At 33.3% G+C, this 21,057-nt stretch overlaps 1 protein-coding gene across 1 annotated transcript in view; it reads left to right on the forward strand.

Moving 5' to 3' along the window:
- The first annotated feature begins 12,526 nt into the window (after window positions 1-12,526).
- The window catches only part of LOC143232087 (disintegrin and metalloproteinase domain-containing protein 10-like), a 74,334-nt gene continuing 65,803 nt past the window's right edge, over window positions 12,527-21,057 (forward strand). The window contains exon 1 of the mRNA XM_076467157.1: window positions 12,527-12,747. Within this exon, the coding sequence (XP_076323272.1) occupies window positions 12,681-12,747 (67 nt within the window). The 5' untranslated portion in view covers window positions 12,527-12,680. The remainder of the gene's footprint in view (window positions 12,748-21,057) is intronic.

Raw genomic sequence — 21,057 nt, forward strand, 5'->3', positions numbered from 1 at the left:
GTCTTATTTTAAAAAATAAACTGATTTTATTCTCATTTTTATGTTGTTTGAATTAAAATCTAGGCTATCTGAAGAATATCAAAATTACTTAGATTTTACTTTGGCTCAATAATTATTGTGTATTAATTAAATAAATTGATTTATAATTATTCATTCTGCTTGATTGGTCATAAATTTGAGTTACTTTGTAGGCCCAAGTATTGTTGTAAACAAAGGTGTAAAACAATACTGAATTGTCTGCAACAATAAGTACTGAAAAGTATACAAAATATTGTTGCAGCAGATGACTGAAAAATGACAATCTTGCCCTTATGATACACTTTCATGCACAAAGTTTGTGATTAAAAAGTAACTTATTTTGCCTTGTGTGTAAAGACAGAATTTCTAGAATTTTTGTTTTGCCAATTGAAAGTTTTGGAGATGTAAATTTCAAAATCAATTTTATATTTAATTCTAACTATATTTCCAGTTTTAACTCAAAAATATTTTAGAATCAATATATTGTCGTTTTCTAACATTTAGTTGTGGTAATTCACGAAGAAAAAATTATATTTTAATTTCTGCACAACTGAAAATTTTTTTTGCTAGTAACCAAAACAACCCAGCTAGCTGTCAATATTTTTTTAGAACTGTCACTCCTTACAAATATTTAATTTTTGATTTTCAAATGCTTCCCTGAGTTTTTTACAGACATAATATTATATTCACACAATTCTATAAATGCTATTTTTCTCGGGCAGTGTTTGTTACTTATGTACTTGGTTGCCACGGATCCGGGACATTGGGGCAAAAACAGAGGATTTTATATTTTATGTTCATGCCCCAGGAAACACTGAATAATAAATTTCATTTTGGAGACAAAACCAGGAAATGATTAATTTCATGTAATCTATTAGTTTTTAGAAAGTGATGACAAAAAATAAATTATAATTAGTGCTAAATATCGTATACAGGTTAATTTTGAGGCATTTAACATGTCAAACTGCGTATTTTTAATATAAAAATTGTTTTGTTTGCATTGCTCCTTTTTTTTCTACTATTAATTGTTATGGAGTATGGATGCAACCGGTAATAACTTACATAATAAATAGCTCGAGCTATCTATAAGGGCTATAAACAAGGCTTAGCTTGTCTTCCTAAAAGTAAAATTACATTATGCAGTATCGTTTTATTAGATCTGAAAAACCCTTAACAAATTACTATAAAGACTGTTTTCATCAAATAACTTACACAAAGAACATGAAATACTTTATGTATATTACGTCATTGACATAATGGAGTAGGAACAATGTAAAATATATCAAAATAAAAACGTTAAAACTTAAATTTGAAGGTAACAAGTTAATTTGTTGTTTTTTTTTAATTTCGCGCAAAGCTACACGAGGGCTATATGTGCTAGCCGTTCCTAATTTAGCAATGTAAGGCTAGAAGGAAGGCAGCTAGTCATCACCACCCACAGCCAACTCTTGGATTAAAAATTCGGAAACACATGATGGTTTTCAAGAATACAGCGCTATTCATGAATTTGTAGAAACAGTAGATTTTGTGCCAGTAAATAACCGAATACACCCTGATTAGTGTTTACCTAATAATTTATAATTTAATGAATAAATCAAATTAATAATCTGTAATTTAATACATCGGATATCCACGTAACATGGTAGAAATATATACTGTTTCTCAAGCAACAAATAAGAAAGAGAAAAAGACTCAAAATAGAGATGAGCACGTGTAGAAAGTATGACAGAATTAGATTTCAAAGTGATAATATTGTTTTTAAGCTGGATTTTCAGACCACAATAAGCTCTTGAGATTGAGATACTAATTGTTATAGCAATTGTGTAGTGCTAATATATAGTCGAGCATCGGCGATTTGTTAGTGTTTATCATTGTGTATAAATACAAAATTTAAGTAGCATACTTAAATAAAAATAATGTAAATACTTTTAATAAAACTTTCACATAGTAGAACTTTTTACTCAATGTAATAAAACAAATTGAAACGGCGCTTGAGTGGTGCAATATTGTAATGCAGTATCATTATCAATTATGGAGATATTTGAATACAGATACATTCGTATCTGTCAGCACAAGTTACCATTGCGCTTGTACACCATGATGGCGTGAGTTTACAAAATATCTATGAGCATTGCGAGTGTGTTATCAGCTGGTCTAATCCAGTATATGAAGTGTCCTGTATGTAAATTAGAATTTACAACACAGTTATATATACAAGTATAATCTGGCGACATGGTGAACAATCAAATTATTTGTAAATCTGAACCAAGAGTCCTGAAGAAGTAAACACTGTTCACATGATGCAACATCACTGAATTTATTAGTTTTTTTTCAGTGAAAATATAACCATGGATGATTACTAAATTCTGCAATGATTTTATTGTCTTTAAACTTTTACATGTTCTGCAGTAATTCCTGTATGTTGAATCCGAAAAATATTTTTTTTTCTCCATCACGTACAGGATTTTCACAAAATGTCATCTGTACTTTCACCAAAGGGAATCATTTTCGTGGAAATCGGATCACATTCTGTTATGCTTGAAACGTTCACAACAAATGGCTATAGATTTATCTAGATCAATCGTGACATGAGAGTCTTATCGATCGTTCTATAAATCAAACATAATAATAAAATAATATATATTCATTGTGGTAAACGAAATAATAATTTTATCTAAATAAGAGCTTTTCTCTTTTTTATTTGCAAAAAACAAGTGAAAGTCAAAAATGTATGGTAGTTTTTAAGTTTACATAGCTAAATTACGAAATATCAGTTATTAAAACCAAAACAACTTGTATGAATTTTAAATTCGCAGGTCTGTGTTATTTTTGTCAGATATGATGAGAGTCAAAGTGGGACGTTATCACAATCAACATTAGATGTAAAATGGCTAATCTTTGTTCCATCTCAGGAGCACAGGAAATACCATTGCTTGTGATTGTCTTATTTAAAATAGTAGACTTGTTATGATTGATCATAAAGGGTTAGCATGACCACATCGTTAGGGACCCGACTTATAATCCGAGGGTCGCGGGTTCGAATCCCTGTCACACCAAACATGCTCCTCATTTCAGTCGTTGGAACGATATAATGTTTCGGGCAATCTTATTATTCGTTGGTAAAAGAGTAACCCAAGAGTTGGAGGTGGGTGGTGATGACTTGCTGCTAAATTGGGGACGGCTAGTGCAGATAGCTTTTGTGAAGATTTGCGCTAAATTGAAGAAAAATGACAACAAACACTTCGAAAATATATATAATTACCTACCAGTGAAAGAAAAAAGCACCTTGCCTTTGTATAATGTTATACTTTATACCAATATACCATACAAGATACTTCCTGTGATATCGTGAGTGAGTGATTCAGAATAAGAGGTAGCCAGAATAAAAAGAATTTGTCCACTTCCTTGACCAAAGTTCTATATTAAACCTACATGTATTTCTTTTTATAAAATATATCTTAGATGAGCCAACAGCCTTTATCATATTATCAATTGCTGATGGCTTGGCTAAACAGGAGATGCAGGCTGTACAGTGTATGCTTGCTAAGCTTGTTAATACTAACTGAATCAACTAGGATAAGCGCCAAACATATGTTATTATGGAATATACCATACAACTGAGCAACAGTCAGTTGGTATTTCACAGAAGTTCTTAATTTTGGGACGAAAGTTGCTGCTTTCTACAATTACTTATGCATATTAGCAAGTGGGTAGGCAAGCTATTATGTCAAAACAATAACAAAAAAGTGTGGTTATGATTTTCACGTACGGTATGTAAAGAACTTTGGGTTTGCTGGAAACTAGATGTGTCTCATATGTTAAAAGGACTGATGTAATGAAGTATTAGTTACAGTGATCGCATGAAGCAAAGAAACAGACTAAGCACATTAGTTAGATATAACTATGTCTCTTGAGAACTTGTCACACCAGAGCATAGAAGAGAGTGAGAAAGCTGACTCTGATTATGATAACATTGTTTTTTTATAGCTTATGAAAAAACGTATGCCTGCTTTGATGATTGCCTGAGGTAATGATGTTCAACTTCCGATTGATACTGATGAAATTATCTGCTCGATCAGTGACAATAACAATGTTTGGTAGAAAAGTCAATGCCTACAGGATGTATTGTGATAACAATTAGACTATGGTACAGTTAGGACAATTAACTGGTTGAAAAACAAACAATTGAAGGAGCATTTGTTATATTACAATCTATGAAGCAATAGTTGGTAATTAGACATTGAACTCATGCCCAGCAATTACTGCTCGATCTTACTTGTAAGTTGTAACTGTATTTGTACAGAGCAAACTATACAATACTTGCAAGATACAGAGCTTGGACAGGTGAGGTTGTCAGATAAAATTTGAGGAAGCTTATAATTATTTTTGATGATAGCTGGGAATTTTCGCAAACTAATATGCGGAAAGGGCTTTGAAATCCCTTCCTTTTGAAAACACAGGTTGATTATTTTGATGAGAGTTAGTAGAAAATTGTGTCCAAAAGATTCTTGAGCAAACTTTGTAGTCTTACTCATAAACTGATGCGACCTTTGTGTCACCATATAAGATTGTGCCAGAAGGTCTGAGAAGTTCATACCAATTTTCCTGAAATGTAGTTTAAGGAGGTGTTTTATAATAAAGCATGAAAAATTTACAGATTATATAAATCATGGAAAGAAAGGTATCACTTCGCTGTATTTTTCTGTTTTAGTTATTTTATTGGTGTTTGATAAGTTGAATTTTTATTAATTCTAGATGACATATCACTTCAAGACGACTTATAAGGTTGCAAGTCCAGCAGACTTTCCCCAGACTCAAAGGATTAAAGAAAAAGAAGGTCCATAGTAAAACAGCCCTCACACTTGTTGCCAATGTTTCTACTGAACCACATCAAGCCCTTCAAACTATTTCCCTAATAATTCCAAAAAAAATATGTAAATATTAGGACCATTGAGATATGGAAACAGAACTATCAGGCCCAGATCGCCTTGAACTAAATGTTGTGTCAATAACACAATCGGGTTAATGATTGAAAAGGTCATTTGGTGCAAGAGAATACTTGCTTTTTCCAAGAAGTAATGTACCTCAAAAGCACGCAAAAGGGGAGGATATAAATCTGTCTACAAAGTACCACAAAATGACAGTGATCTGCAGATGTCTTCAGCAGTATTTTGCCACCTCTTTTGAGGAGCATTGTAAATATTGTTTGTATAGTAGTAGTAGTTATCTGTGTGTTTCGCAAGAAGATATATTAGGCACGAAAAAAATGTCTAATTCTTCAGCCACTTTTTTATACGACTGCATAGTCCTATTTGGATAAAGCACGCTCTGTTGCTGTTTGAGCAGGCAAAGGTTGTTGTTGGACATGTTTTGAATTCTTTTTGATAACCCTTTATTCTTCTGCTTGCCGGGCTCTTTTTATTTGCCTTCATGACTTTCTTTACACAGTTTTTCCAAACACTGCAGTTGTCTGTTACTTCTTCCCCACTCACAAATTGCTGTCTCCCGTGTTGTGGGGATTGTTTGTATCCCCATGTTTTCTTTCCATTTTCTATATTTAACTTTGATCAGTTACTCTGTTTTATGATATACCGATTTGCGTAGTTCTGCGTTATATTTTCTATTATGTTTAGTTAATTCGCTGTATACTTTCAAGATCTCTTTTCATCTCTTGTACATTTTCATTCATTTGTTAGTCTCTACTTTCTATTTCACAATTTAATTTCAATTTTCTACCATATTTATTTTACATCCAGTTTATTTTCTAATTACTATTCAGTATGAATATACAATATATTTCTCTTTAATCTATACCATCAAAGAATGTGACCTTTACAATACGACACAGATTGTCTCCGATATACGACACAGACACGTCAAAAGTGAAGGCACTTTCAGAACGTCACAAGTAACTCTCATCGTTACGTCACGTATTAACCTTTCCAAGACTAAGTTGCAAGTTGTTTTAACTTTTAAAATACTTTTTTAATAAAAACACACACATCACACATCATCGAGTAATTAAATTTTATTTCATCTATAATAGTACATAGAAAAGTAATGAAATACTGAAAGATTAATTGTCAGTATTAAATAAAAGCACAATAATTGACAGCTACTCAAATTATTAATTGTTTGTTTTTGAATTTCGCCCAAAGCTACACGAGGGCTATCTGCACTAGCCGTCCCTAATTTAGCGGTGTAAGACTAGAGGGAAAGTAGCTGGTCGTCACCACCTACCGTCAACTGTTGGGCTACTCCTTTACCAACGAATAGTGGGATTGATCGTCACATTATGGTAGTTTCACGGCTGAAAGAGCGAGCATGTTTGGTGCGATTGGCATTCGAACCCGCGAATTTCAGATTACGAGTGGAGTGCCAGGCCAAGTTTCATATTTAACAAATAAACAAAATGGCAGTGACACAGCAGTATACCTTTAGACTTACAATGTTATATACCGGGTTTAGATACCCGTGATGGTATTTCTTAAATCAAAATTAGTTTATAAAGGGTGAATGTTGAAAAAAGACAACATTTAGCTCTTTCAGTTATTAAAACCGACATGTTTGAGACAACGAATGAAAAGTTATTGTCACATTGCCTGTACTGACGCCGAGAGAGTGTTATATATATAACGCCTCAGTTACGTCTTCAAAACGACCCAAAATAAACAACATAGTAACTATAAGTGTAACGAATCAAAAACGTAAATGTCATGTAATGAAAATAACGTAACACGAACACAAAATTGTGATCACAGGGTGACATTACAGATAGATGTCGTCTTTGGAGGGTATCGTGGATGATCTTGACCTAGGTTATTTGTAACTACGGATACTGCATAAGGAATTTTTCTTCTTTGAAAGGATGGAATCATTATGAGATTCTTTATTACGGTCTCGTCTTTTGTAAACATATTTTTGCTCTGTGACAGAAGTCAGCGGTGGCTCTATAGGAAGCTAACAATTTAAATAAACTTCTAGCAACAATTCGTTATCCTATTAACAAAGATTCTGCTTTGATTCCTTATTTTGTGATTACGTTTTCGATTCATTTCCTGCTTAATTTACTCTAGGATATAATGTTAATTCCGGATACTTGATACTTTTCTTTTGGAAATCAGATCAACTAAATACCTTTCCAAAGTATGGTTATACGTTGTATATTAGGTTTTGAGTAGTTACCTTCATCAATCTTTCTCCTGTAGCCTAAAGTTCTTAATTCTCACATTTGTTTCAAAACCTACAGTAATTAAACTTCTCATAACATATTTTATAAAACAGTTTAAGTCAATGTAAAACGATATCTGATAGTGCCACTCGAACTAATTTTCCCCGGAAAACTTCAGAGGATGATGACAATAGCCACTAACAGGTAATTAAAAATTAAGACTTTTCTATTCTAGTTTCATATAAAACTCACAATGTTTTAATATTATATTTGTTTGTTTGTTTTTGAAAAATGGACAGCGATTCTATGTCATTATTTCTTCACATTTTATTTGCAAAGTGTTTACAAATAAAAGTTTAATTAATAAACGAACTAAACAAAAACGATTACAATAGAAACAGTATATTCTTAGAATTAATCCATTAAAACACCTTTAGTAATTACGCTGTGATATCATTCACGTTCCCCATTGGTACAGCGGTGAGTCTACAGATTTACAGCGCCATAAACAGCGGTTTGATTCTCCTCGGTGGATCCAGTAGATAACACGATGTGGCTTTATTATAAAAAACACATAATCTACTTCACTGGATTGATTATTATTGTGCCACAAAATCATTTTTGATATGCAATTATTTGAGAGACTCGCCCCATAACTTTACCTTTAATGTTTAAAAAAGTAATGACACATTATTTAAATAAAAAATTGCATGACTCAACGGACTTAACCTACTTATTAAAAGCAAGTTTTAACAGATGGATGGCCCGGCATGGCCAAGCGTGTTAAGGCGTGTGACTCGTAATCTGAAGGACGCGGGTTTGCATCCCCGTCCCACCAAACATGCTCGCCCTTTCAGCCGTGGGGGCGTTATAATGTTACGGTCAATCCCACTATTCGTTGGTAAAAGAGTAACCCAAGAGTTGGCGGTGGGTGGTGAGAACTAGCTGCCTTCCTTCTAGTCTTACACTGCTAAATTAGGGACGGCTAGCACAGATAGCCGTCGAGTAGTTTTGTGCGAAATTCAAAACACACACACAAAACACAAACATATGGATGTATCTCGTTGAATTTTTCAAGATAATTTTAATGTTACTACAATAATTAACCACAAATATTAGCGATTTATTTCTTTTTAGTTAAGCGCAAATCCACACAAGTGGCTGTCTATGTTTTGCTTACCAAGGGTATTGAAACTTAGTTTCTAGCATTGTAAGTCTGCAGACATGCCGCTGTGTCACTGTGTGTGTGTGTGTGGGGGGGGGGGCAATATGTGATGAAACGATTGTCTAGTGCAGAGTAATAAAACAGTTTTGCTCTCGTCAAAAAACCATATTAATATGTTCTAATTTAATTATTGAGTAATAATTTATTATTGAATATTTGTGTGTTTATATGTCACTTATAGCACCGGACCTGCATGGCCAAGCGTGTTAAGGCGTGCGACTCGTAATCTGAGGGTTGCGGGTTCGCATCCCCGTCGCGCCAAACATGCTTGCCCTTTCAGCCGTGGGGACGTTATAATGTAACTGTCAATCCCACTATTCGTTGGTAAAAGAGTAGCCCAAGAGTTGGCGGTGGGTGGTGATGACTAGCTGCCTTCCCTCTGGTCTTACACTGCTAAATTAGGGACGGCTAGCACAGATAGCCCTCGAATAGCTTTGTGCGAAATTCAAAACAAGCAAACAAACAATACTTATAGTACATATCACTACCACACAAACTTCACAACATCATTAATTTGTAGCTCAAGTATAGTGGGGAGTGACGTAACAAGAGAACTCAATCCCAATGCAATCATAGATCAAGGGCTAGGGGTTCAAATCAAGAAATTTAACACCACATTTTATACATTATGCTCAGCCGGAACAATTCTCTCGGATTCAATTAATTACCCAAATATGTTTTGAGAAGGACGCCTTTTAGGTGCGGGCCCTTATCGTTACATCGTCCTAGATGTAATAATATATGCTTTACTTTTTATTTGTTAATGGTGTTAATAAAGGTTATAAAGCGAGAATAAAATATTTAAATTGATAAATGATGTATTGGTATGCATTTATGTCTTTATTTAATAACACAGAATTTGTACAATACAGACAAACAAATAACCTTAGAATAATACTAGCACATCCAAAATAAACTAGATATAACATTAATTGCAAAATCAACCAAAATAAAGGAAAAATCACAAACTTAAAATTTCCTCCTCCGAAATTTCAAAGTGGCAAAATCATTCACACGTTCTACCTTTTCCGTGGCATAGCTTTGTTTGTTTATTAAATTCGCGCAAAGTTACGCAAGGGCTATCTGTGCTAGCCGTCCCTAATTTAGCAGTGTAAAACTAGAGGGAAGGCAGCTAGTCATCACCATCCAACGCCAACTTTTGGGCTACTCTTTTACTAACGAATAGTGGGATTGACCGTCACTTAATACGCCCCCACGGCTGAAAGGGCGAGCATACTTGGTGCGACGGGGATTTGAACCCGCGATTCTCAAATTACGGGTCGAATGCCTTAACCCGCCTGGCCGTGCCGGTCATCGTGGCATAGTTAGAACGCTAAAAACCAGGTTTCCATACTCGTAGTGAGAGAAGCACAGATAGCCCATCGTGTATTTTTGTGCTTAATTACGAACAAGCTGACAAGCTGGCTTTTTCGCTTCTGTATTCCTCGTCGGTCATGCTTAATAACGTTTTCAATGTTAGGAATAAAAATAAGTCAACTGATATGCTTGCATCATCTTTTGGCAGTTTTCTAACTTGAAAAAACAAATGTCGCGCAGGTGAATAAGTGTTTTTATATTTTCAATGTTTTTATTTTCATTATTAATATTCTTGTTTGGGCCGCTTTCAGGTGAGGCGTCAATGCCGGTGCATAGTTACGTCACTGTCATTTGCGCTTGTTTCAGAGCAATTACATTAAAAAACGTTAGTTACGGGCAGTCATGTAATGAGTCAGGCATTTAACTAAATAAATTACTTTCAGCTTTAACCGCGAAAAAAAATGTAATGTAAGTTTCTGTTATTTTAGTGGAATATTTTCTGCAGTCTCAAACACTTCACGATGAATATATTAAAAATTTAATGAGAAATATTAAAAAATTTAATCGAAAGTAAACCTGAATTGCCAGCAAAATAATCTCAAAGATATGATATTTTCAAAATCGTCTGCTGTTTAGCTTCTTCTTCTCTTCTTTTTAGTCTCATTAATTAGCTGTGTTATTGTTTGAAATGAATAAAAGTTTGAGTGACTGCCAGAGAGGAAAACAAAGTCCATTGTTTTAAGTTATGTAAGTTGTTACCAAAACGTTTATTACTATGAAAAATAATATTTTAGGTAAACAGTGTAGGAAAAAGTTGCATAGTGGGGATGCTTAGCTACAAATGCAGATATTTATTAAGATAGATTGAAAGTATAAAGAGATACTAAAGTTACTCCCGTGTTGCAAAAGACGGCTTTGTTTTGAGGGGCCTAAGAGTATGCTCTCCATAAAATTAATATAATTTACAGTTTCTATATAAATCGAATATGTAAAAATGGGAATACTATAGTATCCCCGATTTCAACTCCTTTGCTAAATATATAATTACATAAGTCTCTTAATTAAAACATAACCCATCCATGTCGTGTGTGTAATTTTTTTTATAACAGAGCCACATCGGGCTATCTGCTGAATCCACCGAAAGGAATCTAACCTATAATTTTAGAGTTGTAAATCAGTAGACTTACCACTGAACCAGCGGGGGATCCCTCCGTGACTCAAAAGTAAGTCTGAGGATTTATAACTATTAAAAATCCAGCTTCAATATCCACGACAAGAAGAACATAGAAACCATTGTGGAGCTTTATACTTAACAACAAACTGAAATCATAGCTATACGAGAAGAAAGAAACAGCTCAAGAAATGAAGCAGGAAGACAATATTACAGATTACAGAGAGTACAGAAATTCTTTATATATTATTCTTTACTATAGGATATGCTATTTCATAAAAACTTGTCATGCTGACAGGCAAATAAACTACAATTATTCCCTTACACAAGCTGAAATGCACAATATACGTGTGTTATAATAAAAATGAATGAAAGAAAAAAGGATCTCTTGTTTAACTAGTGTTGAAATTAATCGACAAAATAAAATAATTGTAGAGGAGATTAAGGTCAGTGGTATCGGCGAGTGTAAAATGGCAACATTTACAAATAAAATAGTTAAGTTAAAACGGAGATAAACTGACTTACAAAATATTATTTGTGAAACTTTTCTAAGAATAATAATTTAGTGGGCTAGATACGTGTTATTATACATAATGTATTACTTAGCAAGGAAAAATAAATTGGGATTTTTTCTATTTATAAGAGTAGGGAAGAAAGAACGCAAAAAAGAACTTTAACAAAAGACCGTTTATTCAAGTCTTTAGTACTTAATTTTTGTTATTATTATTGAAAAACCTTTTTTGTATAAACCTATTACAAAATATATCATATCAAATAGTGCATATTATTCAAATATGTAAGGGTAAATTAACAAATAAAAATTGGATATTACTTCATAAATCGAAGAGAGATATGATTTGGAAGTTTGTAAAATAACATATTATGCAAAGTTTCTGATTAAAATAGACTAATATTTATTCACTGACATCGTGTAATAACACCTGCTATTTAATTAAGGTACATTTTTTACATTTACATTATAGACTTACTCTTCCTTATTTCGTTTCATAAGTACTGAAAACCTACCGACAAGTAAACTTTTTATACTCATTTCATTTGCAACTCATTGTTTTCACAAAGTATTACTCATTAGTTGAAAATACCTATTACTTGGAAATTTTTTACATATATCTTGGACAAACAACCGTCTCGCTAATGAATCACACTTACAAATGTTTACTGATAATACTGTAGTTATTAAATGAAATGTATTAAATTTAAATTACATGCCTTTTGATTGCGTATATAGCCAACTGTGTAGGTTTGTAAACAAAATTCAATTATCAGTGATGTCTAGAAAACCCACTCGTAGAGCAAAATATATATGTAAATACGGCTCGTTTGGGTTGAGAAAAACGAGCCGTTTTTACGTATATAAAATTCAATCACATAATAAGTTGTACTTATTAGTTGTACATAGTAAGTTTCTGTGTTTCGTCACATTGCGTTAATACGTTTACATATGAGAACACAAAGCTACGTGTAGAAATTTCGTTTACATATTAAAAAAAAACGGAATTAGTAACATTTTGTATCTATATATGTGTGTATATGCGATTTAACACAAGTTTTATTGATGCTGATGGTCACGTTGCTTTGTCTACTGCCCACACACTGAGCATGCGTAATAGATGTGAGTAAAAAAAAAAAAAAAAATCACTTACTCCCCCTAAGCCTAAATAAAAGTGGGAAACAACGGGACAGAGAAATTAAACGAGAGTAAGAAGGAATATGGCGATTTAAGGCCTTTATATACAATACGTGTTCCAAATGAAGACATGAAACAAACGGGAACTTTTTTAACACAGCTCTGCATTTGTTTAACTTTTTTCACAAGTCAAAATGGTGAGTCATTCAAAATATTTTTATACGTGATCCAAATGGATGGTGGCAGTAGCATAGCTTGATTGTTATTCCGATTTAACAGTTTAAGAAAATGCTACTTCTTGACGTAATGTCAAAAACAATAAAATAAAAAATACTGATGTTAGGAATGCTTTTTTTAGTTTCTCACAAAATAATAAAATTGTGATTTTTAAAAAGTTAAACCGCAAATAGTATGAGCTTGTGATCAAAGCACACCAACTACATTGCACTTAAATCATTTGATGATTTGATCAGAACCAAAACATAATTCCGATAATGAGTATAGCTGATTAAAATTCTGAGTGTATCGTTTTTATTTATTTATGAAAATTAACGTACAGTTTCTTAACTTGACTATTATCGTTGTTTATGGTATTTTCGATCATAACGTAAGTTAATTAAGTGTCACAGAAAAAAAATATATTTAATTTAACTTAATAGAATAGGTTTTTTTTCTGTGACACTGGCATTGAACTTTAGCAGTGTAGATTGAATTATTTTTCATTGATTTAATATTTTAATTTTGCTCTGGAAATGATTTTAATTTTCAATTAATATGAAACATAGTGGAGTATTTATTGTTTATTAGATTGTAAAGTGTGTTACTATTAGTAGTGTATTATTATCTGTAGTACTCTGGAAATGTGAATTAAGTCATATATTTTAAGTGTAATTTCAGAAATAATTTCAGCTTCATAAAATTACTAAGTGTTGTAATTCAAAGTATAACCTAAGAGTTGGCATTGAATTTTGCCAGTGGCTCAAAATTAGGGATTTGCTGCAACTAAATTTTGTTCAGGTCAGATATATATCAACTGAACATGTACACACAGCTAGTATTATTTTTGGTATGATTGTGAACATGCATTATGTGTGTACCTAACTCATTAATGTGAAAGTGTTTTCAAGTGACTATTGATTACATAACTAGTCACAGTAATGCTCATTGTTTGTGTTTATTTTGGTTTTACATAAACATTAGCTATAACTTACTATATTGCTTACTTATTACAAGCTACAAATGTAATCAGTCTTATTATAGTGAACAAAAACTGCAAGTAGTTCATGTTCATTATTTTTTATTCTCCCCAGAAAATATTGATTGCTGAATAACTTGTTCATTCAACTCAACTGTGTTTGTCAGATATTATGAAATAGGAAATAATAACAGGTGGAGTTAACATGAGGCCTAGTTTGGCTCTTGTATTAACAAATGTATATATCTGCTACCAAGAAAAATTTGAATAATTCCCTAAAGAATTTAAGCCACTGTTATATGTTAAGATATGTGGAAGATTTTTCCTGTATGTGAGAATGATGAACAGGTGAAATTTCTTTAATATTTAAATAAATAATATAGAAATATTAAATTCATTTTCAAAAAAGATAAATACTTGCCTGCCACTCCTGTACATCCCAGTTATATTGGAACAAATATTAGCAATTTTTTTGAATGTTAGTTTTCCAAGTAATTTGCTGATACTGTTCAACCAACTTATAAAATGTATTATAAATATTTACAAGCCAGAATATAAAGTTTAATTTTTTTTTTATTTTCTTACAATATGTACTACGGATATTTAGAAGCCAGAATATGAAATATCAATTCCTTGCTTTATTAAGATTTCATCATTTATGTCCAACCCTCATTGACACAATCCCTCCCTATATGAGGGACTGTCTTTCAAGATATGTCCATAATTTATTCTGACATTGCTATTAAACATGTTTTTTGCTAACAGAAAAAGCATATTCTAAAATTTCATAAATAGTACAGTTGTCAAAGCTTTTAATTCATGAAGAGATTTTGCTGTGTTTAGATAATGATATTGTTGCAGTTGGTAATGATATTTTTTAAAAACTTAATTTATAGGTTAGCTAAAAAGCTAGACAAACTAGAGACATTTTGGGACATTCTATTATATTGCCTGATATGTTTTTGTGTGTTTTGAGATATATGTATGAAATCTAAGTGAATAATTTTTGGACAGTAAATATAGTAACAAAAAAGAAACTTAGTAAATCATGCATCCAATTGCAAAAGACTTTAAGGCCAAAAAAGTGTTAAATTTCCTGTATTTTTATGTTTATTTTGAACAAAAGTAACTGGCGAGGTGGTTGGGGCACTCGACTCATAATCTGAGGGTTTCAGGTTTAAATTCCTGTCACACCAGACATGCCCTATCAAATTTAATTCTATGTAACAGCATGGAGCCAAAATAGGGATTTATACTTCGAGTAATTAACGTCTACAGTATCTCCAACCTTGTTTGGTTGCTTGTTTTATGATCTCAATTTGCATGTTTTTAAATTGCCACTTTCTTATTTACTGTGTTTGCTGACTTTTTTATGTTCAGCTAAGGGCAAAGAATTATTTGATATGGTAGCTAACTTTATACATTACAATGATAATAAACATAGCTAACTGATATGGTTCATGATGATTTACTGTAGCTATTGATTGTTTGATCTCATTAGTTTGAGGTGTAAAATGTTAAGCTGCAGCTGGTGATTGTCATGGAGATTTGTTTGGAAATATAGTAAGCATTTATAGTTTCTCTGTAATTAAATTCTCCTTGTATATAATTTTTAGCAATGGATAAATATTGCCTAGACTAAAATACAACCTCTACTACAGATGTGTAAAGTTTTATTGGTAAGAAAGCAACATTTTTAAATAGAACATATGTCTCAAACATTGCTTTAAATAAACCTTTGTGTCTTTTAAAGTGCTTGTTCTATAAATTTGTGTAATAAAACTTAATACATGTATTGATTTATTTTTACTCCTTTACTCCATACATAACCTCCCAAAACACACCTACTGTATAGTGGACAAAGCATTTAGTATCCACATGGTACGGTCATGTGATATTCATCTAGTATTGTCTAGTATTTTTTGTTTCACCCCATACTTAAACTTTTTAAAAAGAACACCAGATATTTGTAAGAAACCGAACTTAAAGAGGAAATTATAACATCATTTACATTAGAAATACGATGTTTTTAGCTTATATAAGATATAGAAGGAACAAATGTACCTTTCAATATCCCTTCAACATTTGCAGTACCTAATTTAGTATTCTACAAAAGGTTTTGGATGCAATATACCAAGTTGTTTTGTGTTGTATGCTGGCAAGAAAATAATAATAATAATTGCAAATGGGCCATTTTGAATGGATTCTCTTTACCTTATAGGTCTAATGTGTGATTTGTTTGTGTATATTTTTATATGAGTACAGCCTTAGCAGTCAGTAGTAAAGGTTTTAAAGTGTTTGAATTGAATTTTTTTTTTATTTAAGGTGTGATTTGCTCAAATTTTCTAATAGGGTTTCTTGCAATTCCTTTTGATCTCTAGTATGAACCACTGTCATGGATCATAACATACATATATACTGTATGCATTTTTCCACAACCTCCAAAACATATCACTGATAAATATTTGCTAATGAATTCTATTCATGTGTTTATTGCAAGAACTATATTATGTTGTTATGAATTGGAAAGGTGGAATTAATTGTGATTTATAATATTCAAATGTGACTTCATCTACTTCATTGTGTTTAATCATTTAATGAAAGTAAAAAGAAAATGCCCTATATGAGTTTAGTACTATGGAAAAAAAAAGTATTTATATCAAACTGTTTTATTTATGTTATCATAACTTATTATATTTTAATGCTTTCTCAAGTGTATAGATTGTAGTTTATGCTTACAAATTTATATATATTTTTTCCATCCTGAAAATTCTATCATTTAACTGATAAGTTAAGTAAACAAAATCAAAACAAAAGACTGCATTAAAAACAGCAAATCCAAACCTTTGACTAATATATGTATATATTAGAAACTAAGTTGCTTTAGAATGCATTTATTTTACATGTACTTTTTTGGCAGTCAATGAAATAATTTAAAGTAATGCTACTTAAGTTTTTCATTGTATTTGCATGTAATGTACAAACAAAATAAGTTTTGTTTATAACCTGAACCATGAATTCTTTTGCACACTACTTCTTAAACTTCCTGAAGTCCAGAACCTACTTCTATGGCTTCACTGGTAATAGTATGCATTCTGGTGATGAACAACTGTATTGCCATTGTGCATCAAATGTTTGGCTCCAATCAACAATTTTTTTTTTCTGAAGTTCAGGACTCATGGCTTTGCTTCTGTAGCTTTTGCTGAATTTGCTATGTCTTTGGATGATTGTGACTAGTTCTTTGCACTGCCTGCTTTTGCTTCTGGCTTTTCTATTCCAGTGAGGATCAGATATCCCAGTCTTTGTTCTTTTGAACTCGTATATGTGACATTTCTCTTGCTTTAGTTGTTTTTGTAGGTTCACTGACTGCCCTGTTGTAAGAACCTCCATCCTTGAACTTTGTTTCCTCCATTGTCTGATGTTCTTATTCTTGTAAATTATTCCTGTCACAAGTTTTTGACAATTCACAGTTCTTGTATTCTCCCAAAACCTGAGACTCCTATTGTGTAGCTTATTGTCAAGATCTGTGTTTTTTCCTGAAGTCCCTCGGTGTGGATTCCTGTACATAGTGATGGGACTTCTCAAGGAAGGTTCTGTTCTTTCAGTTTGCCTCCTCTGGGATCTGAACATCCACTCATGTTTGCTGCATGTGGTGGCCCATGAAGTGGAGGAGAGGATCCCAGTGGTTGAGGGGTCCAACCTTAACACACCACTTTGGTCTTGAATTCCTGTAGATCGGCAGCCTTGGGGTGGCCCCCCTTTGGTAAATCAGCTGGTCCACTTAGGCTAGAGTCAGCTAAATACCAGTGTTGGATGTTCTCAACAGGTGTTGTGGACATTTTATCTGATGCTGGCATTTGGGTATAGTGGTCACAAAACCCTGGTGTTGCTGCAGTGTCTTTGTTTGGCATTGTAGTGTGTCCCCTCATAGGGCTCCATGGTGGGTGGAGTCAGTGGGTACCAAAATATTCTTTTTTTATTATGGATTCTTCGAATAAAAATTTAAACAAAATAGTAAAAAACAGTCCATTGGTAAACGACCATGTCTTGAAGATTCTGAGCAGCAATCTTCAACATCTATAACACCTGTACCTCATTTTCTTATACTACATTCTCTTTCAGACAAACCTTTAGGGCAGATGCTTCCCTTTTTTATTCAGAAGGGACTTGCTGGCTCTCCAAAGTCTGTAAAGAAGCTTTGCTCTGGTGACATATTGGTGGAAACATCCACATCTCAACACAGTGAACTACTCTTGCATTCAAAGGCAATTGTGAATATACCTATTGAGGTTATGCCTCATGCTACTTTGAATTCATCATGAGGAGTTATTGTTGAGAGGAATATGAAGAACATTCTCGAGTCAGAGATCCTCAGTGGTTTTTCCACCCAAGGGGTTTCTGCAGTGAGGCATACCTCCACTCGCAAAGATGGAATTGTGATGCTGACTAGTGTCCTCATTCTGACATTTATGTCACCACGTCAACCTGCCACCATCAAGGCAGTTTATCCTAATTGCAAGGTATAGCCATATATTCCAAACCCTCTCAGATGTTTTCAGTGTTAGCGGTTTGGTCACTTGAAGACATCACATGATGGTTTCTTGATGTGTGCTTGTTGCAGTGGCAAGGACCATGATGCCAATGAGTATGAAACAGACCCTCATTGCATCAATTGCAAAGGCTCTCGCCCATCCTACTTTCGTTCTTGCCCTAAATGGTTGGAAGAAAAAGAGGTGCAGCATTTGAAAACGATTCAAAACATTACCTATCCTGAGGCTTGAAAGTTGCTGTCTACCACTTGATCTCAGACATATGCTGCTGCACTTTGTTCCATTACTACAGTGGGAGTGCAGACAGATGTCTCTGTGCCTCCAAGAGAATCATTCTTAAAACAAATAAAATGTCTTTTGACCTTCATGGTTAAAAAGTTGATGAATCAACTTAAACACTCATTTCTGTCCCTAACATACATTCCAGCAAACCACAAGATTCACTTCGTTTGGTTCCAGGTACTAGTATTTCCCTGGGTACATCTTTTCCCACTCTGAGATGCAAAACGGTCATTCATTCATGTCCTCAGTCACAGGAATCCTCTTTCAACAGTAAAGACCTGCACAGTCGACCCAGGGCAGGATTCATGGAGATTGAAATACCTCCCTTGAATAAAGACAATAAAGAAAAAATACATGGTTGTAAATAGAAGGGTTCTCCACCTAATTTGTCTACACATAAATAAAAATAACTACCTTGATACAATGGAACTTTTGAAGTTAACATACTAATCTGGATGACATCAAAGCACAAATTGCTCTCTACTATCCTGTATGTCTTTCCTTACAGGAAACATTTCTGAAACCTGCCGATACAGTCACCTTTTGTTGGTTTTCTTTGTACAGAAATGACAGGTTGTATGATGGATGAATGCATGGAGGGGTGAGACTGTTGGTTGATCAGCATGTGTCCACCCTGTCTTTGCCACTCCATGTCCCTTTTTCCAGGGATAACTTGATTTCATTCCAAGACCTTTCTTTCCTTCCTTTCCACAAGTTGGGTTATGTACAAGAGTAATTGGATGTTTTCTTCACACACTACTTTCAGTTTCTTCACATTTGTCTTGTGTTCACAGTATGCTGGTACCTTGCTAACACAATTCTTTTTCTTTTTGAGGCAAGCAGTATTGCCTTTTTGTCTGCCTTGGCATTTCTGTACTGCTTATGTTTATCTTCTTTCACTTTGACCAGATGGATTAAGTCTGTTTTTCCATGAGAGAGAATCATTTTTATATATGTTATTACTTCAAATAGTCACTTCATTGTTTCCCTTGCATCTGACAGTCAATGTGTTCTGGATAAAATGTAGATGTGAATGACCCCAGGCATCTTGTGTTATATTATAGCTGCTACTTTTGCCAACAGGTACCATTCTCCAATCTTTTCAAATGCTCTAAGTAAGTGAGTTGTTGACAATTTATTTTACCCCTAAGAAATATACAAACAAAAACAATATCGCTCTAAAAAACAGACCAGAGGGAAATGAAACATATCAAATAAATGGTGTTGCCTCACAGGGTCTACATCTCTATTACAAAATCCACATTGAGTAGGGTATAATGGAAAATATTAAGCCTGTAATTTACACTAATTGCTTACACATTTGTAAGACCATTGGGTTTTTATTATAAAACTGCTTTGGTGGTGGTGGTGTGTGTGTCCTGTCTTCAAAGGAATAATAATAATAATAAAAAAGTTGAGTTATTGTGTCAATTACAGCTCATGCTATACCTGTTTGTCCTAATCTATTATGCAGTTTTTCAGGAAAGGATCTTCATGGATGAGATGATTCTTTTTTTAGTATATGCACCTCTTTTGTGTTTACCCATATGCAATTCCTCTATCCTCTTCTTATTTAGTTGATTTGAGAACCCTTGTCTTCTCAGTACCAAGATTTAAAGATTAATATAAAGAGTTGCCCTTCAGTTTGGTGTAATCTTATTAGTAAGAGATCAAGTGGATGCACTCTTGAATTGAAAATATAGAAAAGATGTCAACCATGAAGGATGGTACAGGGAATTTCTAACACTAAGAACTGGACTGCTCTTGTTAGTTGTGTTCAGCCACATGGATTTCCAAGTTCTCCTTGAGATATAGGTCAAGAATGATTCATCCCTGAGTCTGCATATTCTTTTAATTAGTATTTCATTTATTTCTGGCATTACTTTACAACTTGTCATATTTTCTTAGCCACATGTAACATATATTGTCTGATGGATATACAGGACAACTGAGATCTTCCAATTGTTTCAACTTCATACATCTTTAGGAATGAACAGAAAACTGTTTTTATGAAATTTCTTTTTGAATCTTTATGGGATAGAATATTCCCTGCTTAAGATAAACATAGTCCCTCACCTAGTAATGCTCCCTCTAGGACCCTCTAGAGTGAGAAATGCATTCAGTGAGGTTTTTTTTTTTTGACTCATTATATTTTCAGATGAATTATTTCATCTCGCTTCTTTTTCTTCTTTTCTGCACTGGTTTCTCCACTATCTCTCTTGATAAATGAAGAGCATGTTTTAAAGTTAATATTACCCAAAAATGTATTTCGCAAAGATATCCCTGTATAAAATTACCAACACTATCATTTAACTTCTGATATTTCTTTTTCAATAATGAGCCTTTGATTTACACAAAGTGCTTGAGGGAAGTGCTACACAAGGAGGTTGTGCTACCCTCTTTTTGGTGGAGGTATGCTGAGTTAACACTGTTAATCATAGGTTAGTGCAGTATGTGTTGTTAAGTGTAAGAGTGAGCTG

Source organism: Tachypleus tridentatus, chromosome 11 (assembly GCF_004210375.1).
Source record: "Tachypleus tridentatus isolate NWPU-2018 chromosome 11, ASM421037v1, whole genome shotgun sequence".
NCBI classification, from domain to species: Eukaryota; Metazoa; Arthropoda; class Merostomata; order Xiphosura; family Limulidae; genus Tachypleus; species Tachypleus tridentatus.